Source organism: Strix aluco, chromosome Z (assembly GCF_031877795.1).
Source record: "Strix aluco isolate bStrAlu1 chromosome Z, bStrAlu1.hap1, whole genome shotgun sequence".
Classification (NCBI taxonomy): domain Eukaryota; kingdom Metazoa; phylum Chordata; class Aves; order Strigiformes; family Strigidae; genus Strix; species Strix aluco.
In genome coordinates this window covers 90224473-90237003 of record NC_133971.1, presented here as the reverse complement: position 1 = coordinate 90237003, position 12531 = coordinate 90224473, and the positions used below count along the sequence as shown (strand labels likewise).

General features: G+C 40.5%; 1 protein-coding gene across 5 annotated transcripts in view; it reads right to left on the bottom strand.

Moving 5' to 3' along the window:
* The window catches only part of PIK3C3 (phosphatidylinositol 3-kinase catalytic subunit type 3), a 78090-nt gene extending 65798 nt beyond the window's left edge, over positions 1–12292 (bottom strand). For 4 of the 5 annotated variants that reach the window (XR_012621621.1, XM_074812421.1, XM_074812424.1 and 1 more), the window contains exons 1-5: positions 12137–12292; positions 10110–10298; positions 9464–9607; positions 7136–7265; positions 1126–1212 (exon numbers count right to left, since the gene is read on the bottom strand). Coding sequence is in view for 4 of the 5 variants with exons in the window: in XM_074812421.1 (XP_074668522.1) it covers positions 1126–1212; positions 7136–7265; positions 9464–9607; positions 10110–10298; positions 12137–12204 (618 nt within the window). In the remaining variant the exon portion in view is untranslated. Of the gene's footprint in view, positions 1–1125; positions 1213–4492; positions 4533–7135; positions 7266–9463; positions 9608–10109; positions 10299–12136 lie in introns of those variants that run through there. The other variant, XM_074812425.1, reaches the window with a different exon arrangement.
* Positions 12293–12531: the final 239 nt, after the last annotated feature.

Sequence of the window (12531 nt, the reverse complement as noted above, 5' to 3'; positions counted from 1 at the left end):
TTTTAACAGTTTGGGGGTGATTTTGCTCAGTGAGCTCAATGCTCACCTCATTCAGGTATTTAACTACCACTTTTTTTTTTTTTTTTAGTATTTATTCAAATCTTACAAGTGTTTTTCCTCAGCACCCAAAATCAAAACCCATAAAGCTCAACAGGTCTAAAACCAAGGAACAGCCTGCATGTCCAAAAAAGCATCCCATCTCAGTCTAAGTCCTAGAGTTAAATTAGTCATACATAACAGCATTTGTTACAAATCATTCCAAATATTAATAAATTCTGTCTTTTGTGATCAAGTTCACTTGAAGCTGAAAACTTTACAAGAGAGCTACCTATTCTGGTGGATGAAGAGCTGGACATGAGCCAGCAATGTGCACTCGCAGCCCATAAAGCCAACTGTATCCTGGGCTGCACCAAGAGAAGTGTGGCCAGCAGGCTGAGGGACAGGATTGTCCCCCTCCGTTCCACTCTCATGAGATCCCACCTGCAGTGCTGTGTCCAGCTCTGGGGCCACAAAGATGCTTGGGGGGCTGGAGCCCTCCCCTGTGAGGACAGGCTGAGAGAGTTGGGGGTGTTCAGCTGGAGAAGAGAAGGCTCGGGGAAGACCTTAGAGCGGCCTCCCAGGACTTAAAGGGGACTTATAAGAAAGATGGGGAGGGAATTTCTAGTAGGGCCTGTTATAACAGGAAATGAGGTAATGGTTTTAAACTAAAAGAGGGTAGATTTACACTAAGTGTAAGGAAAAAATTCTTCACTGTGAGGGTGGTGAAGCCCTGAGACAGGTTGCCCAAAGAAGCTGTGGCTGCCCCCTCCCTGGCAGTGTTCAAGGCCAGGTTGGACGGGGCTGTGAGCAACCTGGTCTAGTGGAAGGTGTCCCTGCCCATGGCAGGGGATTGGAACTAGATGACCTTTAAAGGTCCCTTCCAATCCAATCTGATTCTATGATCCTCATTATTGCCAAAGTAAAATCCACTTTGGATGCTTAAAGAATTATTTTTCCTTTTATCATATACACTACCAGTTGAAGAAAAATAGGACAAGTGCTTAGAGTTAGCCTCCTAAGCAAGCAAAGGTTCCATATTAACAAGATAAAAAAAAAAAAAACCAGATCTGATGTAGAATGACCTACCTCATTGATCATTTCTATTTCTCTAAAGGTCAGTCTGTCCAGCCAGTCCACTTTCACCATGTGACCTTGCCGATGAGACTTGGTGAGCTGCATGAAAAAACACAATTACTACATTTAAATTGCTCATATCAAGGAAAAGAATATCAAAGTTATAATTTAACAGAGACACTAACATGAAATCAGGGGAAAAATAAACTGAACAAAATGTTCGTATAGTACACACAGCAGATCCTTGTAAACAGCTAAGCCATGCCATAAAAATAATTCTATTATTTAAAACACCAATCATGACAAAGACCAAAACCACATTCCAAGCACACCACCTCTGCATTTTTAACACATTAGAAACAGGAACTTATTTTTTAAGCAAGGTCTAACAAAGATACTTAATTTTTTGTGTTACTAACCTTCATATAGTAAAACTTACCAAGCCAAACAAAAAGAAGGTATTTAAAAAACTACCCAAATTGAATAATTCTGCCCTTGGTTAGCCTTACCTAAACAAGTTTTCAGACTGGGACTTACATATCGCAAAAGGTCAGCTGAAGACTTACAGCAAGTCATAGAGAGCTTGTTCTCCATTTCTTTTTAGTCACCTGAAAAGTAGTTCAAGTTTTACTCCTACATCTACATACTGCTGTAAAAATACCATGGAAGTTGAGTTGCTTAAACGACTACCTAACAGCAGAAGAGTAGAAGAGAAGTAAGATACGAGCCATAATACCTGTAGTTTCAGATGCACTGACACGCAATAGTTTATGAAAAATTCAGCAGAAGACCACACACATATGAACAAGGATCATCTTTTCAGCTCCTAAGAAATTGTAAGTGTTGCTCAAAGCATTAGTAATTCTTGCAGTATGCAAGAAGAGACACAAAGCGACTAGAAGACATCAAGTTCTTTCATGTCATTATCCGTCTAGAAAACGGCTAGTGAAGAGACCTTCGGAATAACTCCTGTTAAGGGAAAGGTTACAACTACTACTTCAGCAACTTTGTTCTGTGGGCAACCAGCCCACCCATAAGCATTTAAATTTGAATAGGCCATACAATCACACCAACTGCCACTTTCTGCCTAGCTGACAGCTAAGGGACAGGCAATACACATGGAGTACTGGGACAGCACAGGAATGGCATATCCTGTATGTAGGAGAACACAGGATACACAAGTCTACTTCCTCCATATAGAACTGGAGATCAGGTTACTACAAGAAGAGACACAGAAGACTCAGGATTTCCTATATGCTGGGAGTTGTCTAGGTTGCACATTTTGTCAGATACCGGCACTAGACTTTCAGCAGCTCACTACTGTAAGTACCAAAAAAAAAAATCACTGTGAGGAAAAATAGTTAAGAGTTTGCACCAGACGTACCATTCCATTATTCTCACTCAAACCCCCAGTAAACTGATGTCTTGGCAGTACAAGTATTACAGCACAGACATCCTATTGCAGTTTCTGTCTACCAAGAATAACCTGGGCTAAATATAAACCCCATCACAATGTGCTCTGAAAACAGCATCAACTTCATGTCCAGATACAGATCTTGACAAATCTGGACAGTACATACATGACAAGTTCACAAGAACTCAGAAATTATGTGATTCGTTGGAAGGTTTTAAAAGGTAGCAATGCTGACATAACAGCAATTAAAACCATTAATGAAATTTTAGTGTTCTACAGTCTCCCTGCAGGTGTTCTTCTACCAGTGGAACTTATCCATCAAAGATCACCTAAATATTTATCCTTCCGTTTTAACACCTTGATCAACTGCCCCTTCATACCCAACAACAACAGACCATTTTGCTTGTTGATTTATCACAAAGTGACTTCTTGCTTTTTAAGACAAGTTCATTGGGTTTTTTTTATCTCTTACTCACCTCCACAGAGTTTAATTTGGTGTTAGGGTCTGGCAACATTTTTGGATTCTGGTTCTTACCACTAAGCAGGAAACAAAACTCCCAATTTAGTTTTGTTGCAATCACTTTATGTTAGAAAGAGTTGGAATACACTACAGCCCACACCACGGCCTCTGCGCCCTCTCAAGGCCTGAATTACATTTTAAGGCAGATTACTTATGAAAGCAAGCATGGTATTTAGCTATGAATGCCAATACTTGCTCGTTTCACAAATATGTTATCTAATTCAGCTTTTTTGATTCTTGGTTCCTACTAAGTCTATGAGAGATGAAGTTTAAAATTTTCCACTGAATATTAATCCTCAACTATAGTAATTGGCTTTACCAAAGTAAAGGACTACACAAAAGCAGTCACAATTTACAAGGCAGTTAAAAAAATCCTATTCAGTTGGGAGGAAAATCCTGCCTTTTTTTTTTTTTTTAAACTTATTTCCAGATTGGCTAGGAACTAGACATTTCAAGAAGCACTAAATAGTGAATTAGCCATAAGCATCTGATGCCCTTTGTTCTGAACTCATTCCATGAAACATAATGCCATAACATCTATGAGATTGTTTGCTTGAAGCAGCTAATTCACCTAACATTTCTTTAAGATCTAGACCACAGTATAGCTTCACAGAAGTAGTAAGATTTGATGCAAATTTTCGAAGACCACTGCAACTTCTAAGAATTAATTAACTCCGTTCAGTATGTAGTAGGGGCTTCTTAAAAATTTGTTTTATATCCAGTAAATTCTGGGACAGCTAATCTTCAGATTGCCTTCAATAAACTGCAGAAGCTTAACAGCACAAAAGGAAAAGGAAGGGCGGGTGAGGGCAGGGGGGAGCAGCAGGGAGCAAAGTATAATTCTTAATAACATTTCAGGATGCTGAATTTAACCAAAGCACAGAAACACAGTCTTTGTGTTATTTCAATTTATCAGCAGGATTGTAAACAGAAGTACAATATAGTAATAATTTTTTTGCTATCTTATATTCTGCAGCCAGTTCATCAAATTCTATCTCAGCAATATAAGAGAGTCAGAATGTGCCTGGACTATACTGAAAGGATAATGCAAGACTTGGCCTTGGCCTCATATGTGGCTTTATACTATATTTCAAAGGTAGAGAACCAGCTGCATGCAGACCAGTTATAACCCAAAATGCTGTTTCAGGCATGCTGGACATCATCACTCAATGCATTCAAACACGTCCTACCTAGTTCACAGAAAAGGTCTCATTCTCAGCAATGAAGAAATCCCTTACCCTTACATTTTAGCCACTTCTAAACTACTCCCTATTTTTTTTACCTAACAAAAATATATTTTTTTCTTACTCAAGGTAGCCCTCTTATTTCTATTATTCTAATATCTTCCTCTTATTTCAGAATACCACGTATTCATATCCAGCACTAATACACAGCTTCAGGATAGCACTTCTCAAAGTCTTAGCAAAAAAAGGTTATTTAAATACCTTGATCACAAATTCTTAGTTCATTTTCTTGTTCAGTGCACTACAGAATAAAGAAAAAATTCATTCTGTATGTTTCAGAGGAAAATTATTAATCTCTTAAACCTGTAAACCCCCCTTATAGAGGAAAAGAAGTCATAATACAGCCACTAGTTAGGCCTGCACACAAGACCCAGAAGAACTGTATGCATATACATACACATGAAGAACTGTTCTCGGATTAACTTTTAAAGCTTAAAATAAGAGAGAGGCTAGTGCATTCCCTTCAGGGAAAGAAGCATTCATCATCTGCTACTTAAATAAGAGGCATCCCTTTTCATACTATCTCACCATTGTTATTATCTAATTTCATTCAGCCAGCACAAGGTGCGAGGGAAATTAATGGATCAGAGAGAACTTAATAGTACTTTTTGTTCAAGTACAATGAATTAACACACCACTCATGGGAGAAACATCTTAATGTCATTAATATTTGAGTGCACTAAGGTATTCCACACTCCTACCATTAATATTCCTTAGTACAGGAAAAAATCTGCATTCACAATGACCCCCAGGACGCAAAGCCACGGCTTTTTCATCAGTAGCAATTTTACAAGCAACTTTCACATGTTTTGTCAGAGCGCCACCATATGACACCTCAACACAGAATCAGAGACTTGCCATAGTATCAACTATTTAAGGTAAAAGGATGCAACTCCTCCAGCAGCCAGTCACTGACTTCATACAAATTCCCCATAATAATAAATACCACACAAATACACACACATGCACTCAGAAGCACATCAAGAAAAGAAAAAGTTATTTTTTAGATGGAGAAAAGGTCCTTCAGCAAGCTCTTATCAAAAGTTACTTATTATCTGGAGGACAAATTTGGCCTCTGGTATCAGACATCAATCAATAGCATGACACTTATAAATGTTAAGTCTGTCCAACAAACAGAAAAAACCCAAACCAAGACTAACAAAGTCCACACAAACTCATCTTGTATTTAATTAGTCCTACTCCTCTTACCTATATTTAAATGTACCTTCACATACAGTAGCATCAGGAAGCATTCAGCAACTGATGAGTAAGTCATAGAAAAACTGAAGCTGACTGTGCTCAAACAATGGCTATTTAGGAATAATACATCACAAGAACCTCATCTGCTGTGTAAACAGCTGTGCAAATGCAAGCTCTCACAGACACACTACGCAGAAACCCTAGTCACTTTGCTAGCATCTGATGGTAAACTGTTTTTATAAATGAACACAACAAAATATCAGTTAAAACACTCATCTTTCAGAAATTAATCTCCCAAAACAGCTTTCAGAAGAGAAGATGGGGACAGTGATGTTATTAGTTTATTATTAGCCATTAACTAGAGCTCTCAATTGTGATGTGAAAGGAGAATTCCCTCTTCTTCCTAAGCAGCCTTGAGCCCTAATCTCCCATATGCCAAAAGAACAGGCTAGAACAGAGTCAGGTATTTCAAGACTGAAATACTCTACATTATTTGTATTTCTTGAGCTAGGAAGCATAAGGGAGTGAAGGGAAGAGGAAAAAAAACACTGGTAGGGTATAGCCATGTTTGTGTAATAAAACTAACATGAAAGGGAAGGCCTACACTGTAAAACCATTTCTCAGAGACCCAATGCCTACATCATGTAACTATCTGACAAACTATAAACAAGCCTTGATATTTAGTGTCTGTCTACAAAGCCTCCTGAGGCTGGAGGGGATTTGTTCTACTATGATCAAGAAATGGGGCACCACCACTGGCAGAAAACTTTAATGAGTTTTCCATTATTCATTCAAGGTGAACTAGACTAATAAAGACGCTAAATGAAAGTTAGTTTATTGCTGTGATAAATCTTTAGATGAGAAAATGCACAAATTTGTAACACTAGACCTGTCTTTCACTAGGAGTTGCACAATTCTGAGGATGAAAACTAGAAGACCAAAATTAAGAAGTACACTGAGTAAGTGGATTGAGCCATTTGGCAAGCTTGGGGTAAGCTTCCCTAAAGAATGAGGGAGATCAGCTAGTAAAACAGTTCAAGAACTAACATTTACTGATCAATTCCAGGAGTACTTTTGATGGCAAAAACACAATCTGCCATCAAGCTGGGACAAGAAAATACTAATATACACACATATCCATGAGCTTAAATGAATGAAACTTCACTTAATTGTTGCAGTTCTACTGAAATCCTTTCTAGTGTAGAGGTATGTCATACACACCTGAACACTACACCAGCCAGCCTTAAATATAAAGGCTAGCTACTGAGAAACAACTGGACTATCCTCACAAGTTACTGTTAGGAGCTGCTCTTACTGAACCTCATGGAATTTTGGTTTCAAGCATATACAAAGTATGGTCTCGTTTTCATTCTTTACAAAGAATTAGGATGTTAACTGTTACAACAGAATGCTATGTCTATTAAAAAGGTATTTATTGTCCCCTTTCTAAAAAATACTTCAGAAGCAAGTATTATCTAGTTTACTCATCTGTATAAATGCTGTGAAATATCTAAACAATCAAAGGAAGGTATCTTTCAGTTGAGAAAACAAGATGAGACATCTGTCTTCATTAAGCCTGTCTTCATTTCACTGCAGTGGAAGTGCAAGCTTTCCACGTACATCTAAAAGGTCACTTGCCGTTACCTTTGCCAAGCGGCTCATCTGATCTTCAGAGACTGTGCTGCTGGTTCTCCCAGGAGTTTTGGTGGGCTCTGAGCCATCAGCTTCTACGTTGGGCCAGACTTTCAAATCATGCATTCCTTGACGAAACATACTGCAGGGAAAAATGCAGAATTGCTCCAGTAAATTCAAAATAATACAACTGTCAGGAATCAAAGTATAGCAGCAGCTGCAAGAAAATGGAGTCGCTTCTGTTGCCAAACCTACAAACATGGACTGCCATGCATAATTTAACTGCTGCAAAAGTGTCTTGCACCTTGTGCCCTCTACAGCCTTCATTTTTATTGGCACACGGAGTTTAGAAGAAAATGAGTAAGTCTGAGATAACTTATTTGGCAAGTGGAAGAAAAATGGGTAATTCCCAAAGTCAGTGGGGTGGTACAAATGCAAACTGAGGACAGATCTTGACCTTCCTCGTTTTATTACTTGCAATGAATCAGAAAATATTCCTCTTGACTTGCAAATTATAATACTGACTTTAGGTCTGCCAGTCAGAAAAAAATTTAAACTAAAAAACTACCTAAGTTTCATATGAAGGCCAACTGATAAAAAGCAGCTTTCTGAGCTGCCAAATAAAAAAAAAAACACCACAGCCCTCCACACACCATTTTCTTCATCTACGTTTGAAATTGAATTGCTAATTGAAACTGCAGTGAAAAGAACTTTGCAGAGTAACTGACCACACCTTTTCTCTTTAAAATCCTGCTTCCCTTGTGTATTTATACTGATCCATCTATAAAAGATCCCCCAAGAAATCAAGTGCATTACTTTTGCCAGTAAGAGGTGATCACTTACCTCTTAACAACTTCAGGTAAATACAACTGGAAGGAACACTTTAAAAAGTCAACCATTAAAAATGAGAAATATCAACTAGAAGGACTATCTGACCTTGAATTTACCCATCACTTTGTGGAATACTACTACAAGGGTTTCCATTTACAAGCAAATACAAAACTTCAAAATTATTTGCTGCTTGCTGTTCATCTATTTCCCCTAGGCCCCACACGCTGAAAATAAATGAAATTTACTTTTATAAATTCTTTTTCCAGGAACTATGCTCCAATACTTTAAAAACTGCCAGCAGTCTTTGGGGCACAGTCCAACTGATTCAGTTCTATCTTCTGCGCTAAGACAATGTCAGTCTTTTTGTCAAAGCAGTATCTTCAGTGACGGAGATATAACCTCTACAGCTGTTTTCTGCATTCAAGTATCACTAGAACTGCTTTTCTAATGCTAACCTAAACTCTTCCTGCTCTTCAGTTTAGCCTTACTTCTTCTTATCCACCACTGAGACAAAAAAAGGCTATTTCTCCCCATTTTCCAATGCTGTCTACATAGTCGAAAAGTGTTCCTATTAGTTTGTTCTTCAGCGTCACTAGTCATTACTCCTCCTCTACCTATGTGCTAGTCAATCAATGATATGGACTCCCTTAGGCTCCCAGTAGTCAGCAACGTGCTTAAAGTCAGTTAAATAGAACTGAACATACCCCCAGATGGATGAGTCAGACAAAAAGGATACAGCATAGTCCCTGATGCACATACTTGTACGACTGTTCATATATTCAATGTTGTTTGCACATTTCACAAGAACATCATGATGCTGAATCACGCAAAACTTAAGATTCATTCTAAAACCCAAATATTTTTCTCTGTTTTCCTGGGCAGCTGTCTCCATTCTGCATTTGACTAGAATCAATTCCAAAAAGTACCAGTGCCTCATACTTTTCCTTAAACCGCATCCTATTTTTTTTTTCAGTTGCCTTTGAACTTAGTCAGGATTCTTTTGATGTACTGTCACCTTCCAGCATGCTTGTAATCCTTTCCATGTTAGTGCTATCATCCACAAATTTATTAAACTATTGAATCACAGATTATTAATTTTGAAAACTCCTGATTTACCGAGTTACACTTTATTCCTTACAAATAACACTGGCATTAGCAGCCCATTTGCAAGCCAATTAATTAAGTAATCAGTACTGGCATCCATGCATTATAGAAGTATAATATGAAGTGATTTCAGCATTTGCTATTTTAAAATCCAAGCTTACAGAGCTAAAATAAAAGGTCTGAATTTTGGTGTTATACAGAAGAGGTTTTTTTTACAACACTGTAGCATGTATGAAGTTACACTCAGGAAGAAACAAAGTAAATCATCTATGTATCCGATTTCTCAAACATGGAACTGATAACTTGATTTAAAAAAAAAAATTTAAAAAATCTCTTATAACGACTGCTACCTTACTATTCACAAGTGAGCTTCAAATCTGTACCACAGAAGAAAAAGCAGTATACCCATATTTCCCGAAGAGCGAGACCGTTGTTCCTCCCACAGGAACTGCTTTACCGGGTCCATACACATCCCAGATGGTCAGAGCCACCTGTGCATTGCGAGGCAAGTCTGGATACTTCACAGGCAGTTTCAGCCATTCATTCCAGCTGCAGAGGAACACTTTCTATTAGTCATAAAGCTTTAGAATTTAAGTTACTCTTTATGAGTTTATACAACCTAGATTCTCCTTAGAATATGAATTTCTAAGGACAGATGGACTATTTACCTATGGGCTTTAACCAAATACTTGAGCATGAATAAAAGGCTAGATAACAAAGGAAAAATACTCTAGCTTGACAACTAAGTACCAAAGATCAATCTGTCCAGTAAACAGTACAAAAGTGTGCTAGTCAAGGCCCCAGAAGTTATTTAAGTAGTGAGCCATGCTCAAACACACAAGTAACAATTTCATTACCCATTACACAAAAAAGTTGTTTCATACTACCAGGGCAACACTTAGTAACCACACAGAGACTTGCAAAAACATAAGTTATTTGAAGAAGACAACAGAACACAAATCTTTTCGACACAAATAAAAAACATAATTTATTTACATAACTTGATGCCCCAGTAACTAAGAGGAATATCAAATAAAAGTCAGCCACTTACTTCCACCTAGTGCTAAAAGCCTTGTAGGAAGTTCTAACAGGAAGAGCAAGAGGCTTCCCTTCTGCAAACACCTGACAAGTTACATACAAGTCAGAGCAAGTTTCTTGATACAGTCCTGAGAACTTCAGCATTGGATCTTCTAAGAGAGCTTTGTAACTCTTCTGTTCTCTTTTCCCTTCCAGACTTCCTCTAGGTGGGGAGGGGAGGAGGAAGGGAAAGAGAAAAAAATAAACCAAAATTTATTTTATCCACAGTAAAAATTCTATTTCCATAGCTTATATTTAGATCACCCAGTACTGAAGCTACCCTCACTCTGCATTACTAGCCAGTAGTGAAATCCAAATATCGGAGAGGAACCCAGGACGTGAAGTGATGAACAAACACAGAATTTATTGCTTTAATGACTTGGGGGGGGGGGGGGGGGAAGAAGTGAAGGGAAGGGAAAGGAAGAATTACTGGTTTATCTTTTCAATGGAGATAGAGGATCTACAGGTTGTAGTAGAAGTTAACAGCATCAAATGAGATATCCTAAGCAGGATAACAGTAAGATGACGTATACTGCTATTATTAAAAGATCAAAACATCAGATTACACATGCTCCAAATGCTACCTGAAAAAAAAAACAAAAACAACAAACCCACACGATAAGAACACCCTTATTGGTAAGCTGTATGAAATGTGAAACATATAACTGGCTTTGGATGCCAGTTATCCCTCAAATCAAGAACAAATGGAACCTCAACTAAGCAGTCTGTTCAAACCAAACTTGATTAAAGTCCTGCAACAATTTGCAGGATGCTAGTGTTAGTAATTCGATGGAATTTCTCAGGCCTCAGCTCTACCATGATGAAAACAGTGATACGTATTAAATATCTGACCGCAGATGCAGACGTGAAAACAAAAAAGGAATTGTGGTGGTGATGGAACACCACGAAAGATCTTCCAGAAAACAAAAATCTATCAGTACCACAAAAACACTTCTGAGTAGATGAACAAGTCTTTTTGCAAGAAACTAGCATAGCATGTTACAGGACATACACTCTGCTGCACTAAAAAAAACCTAGTTTGGCAGAATTTCTGTTTGGCAGAATGAATTAGCAGAGAGGACACATGCCTCTGACTTCAGATATCATCTTCCATTCAGAAGTTAAACAATCTCCAAATAAGTTTCCCTAAGTTAGTTTTCCAAAAACACGCAATATACCTTAATGTAGCAACAGCCCGTATACTACATTTTAGAGCCAGCCACGTCCCTCCTACACAAATGTAAACATCCCATTGGTGTGATGCTGAAAAATCCCAAACTTAAAAATTAAGGAATTAAAAAATGAACAAGGAAGTGCATCAGCGCATGGTAATACCAGCTTCCACAAGAGCACCTGCATATGCCCAGTTAGGAACATACTTACCTGTTGCAGCACCTGACCTGCCTACAACAATGAAACCGACCATGAGCAACTTGCTTTCAAAGGAGCATTCAAGCAATTAGTAAAAAGTGTTGGCAGTTTAGCTCCGTCCCCCAACACTGAGGGGTGAGCTGTGACACCAGCGCTGAACTGACAACCAGTTTTTGCCTTACAGCACCGTCCTGCACTGCGGGACACAACGCCATGAACGTTTGTAACGCGTTTAGAGCGAAGCTTACAACCCTGGCCCTGCTGCTGCTGCGCCGCAGCTCCTCGGCCGGCCCCCGCACCCCCCCCCCCCCCCCCGGCTCCTCTCGGTGCGGCGGGGAACGCGGGCAGGGACGTGGCCATGCTGCCTCCGCCCGGCCGCGAGCCCGGCGGGAAACCGGCCACGGCGGCAGCATCCAGGAGCTCCCAGCGCTGGCAAGGGGAGACAGAGCCAGCACCGCGCCGCAGCCGGATCCCGGGGGCTGCCAGGCCTCGGGACCCCGCGCAGCCCCAGGGAGCGGGCGGGCAGTCCGGCCGCCCCCAAGGCGGCAGGGACCGGGCCGCTTCCCACACAGCCCCGGCCGGCCGCGGCGGAGCAGGGGGACGCTGTACGCCCCGGCCCCCCTCACTCACATCTTCAGCTGCACGTTGATGTCCAGGTCGCAGCTATAAACATAATAAAGCTTCTCGGTCTCGCCCATGGCTGCCACCGGTCCCCACCCGCCGCCTCAGCGGCGCCCGAACCCTCCACCACAACAGCCCGCGGGCATGAGCGCCGCCCGCCCCGCCGCCTGGGCCCCGCGCCGCCGCCCTCTGAGCATGCGCCGCCGCCGCCATTTCGCTTAAGGGAGGAAGGAGTGGGGATGCCACTGCCTCTCGCTGTAGCGACCCCTTACCAAGATGGCCGTCAGCCGAAGTCAGCTGACCTCGCGGCCTCAAGATGGCTGCGCCCACGGCTCTCTCACTGCTGTGGCTGCCGCCGGCTGTACGGCACGCAAGATGGCCGCTTCAGGGAGAGGCACGGCAAG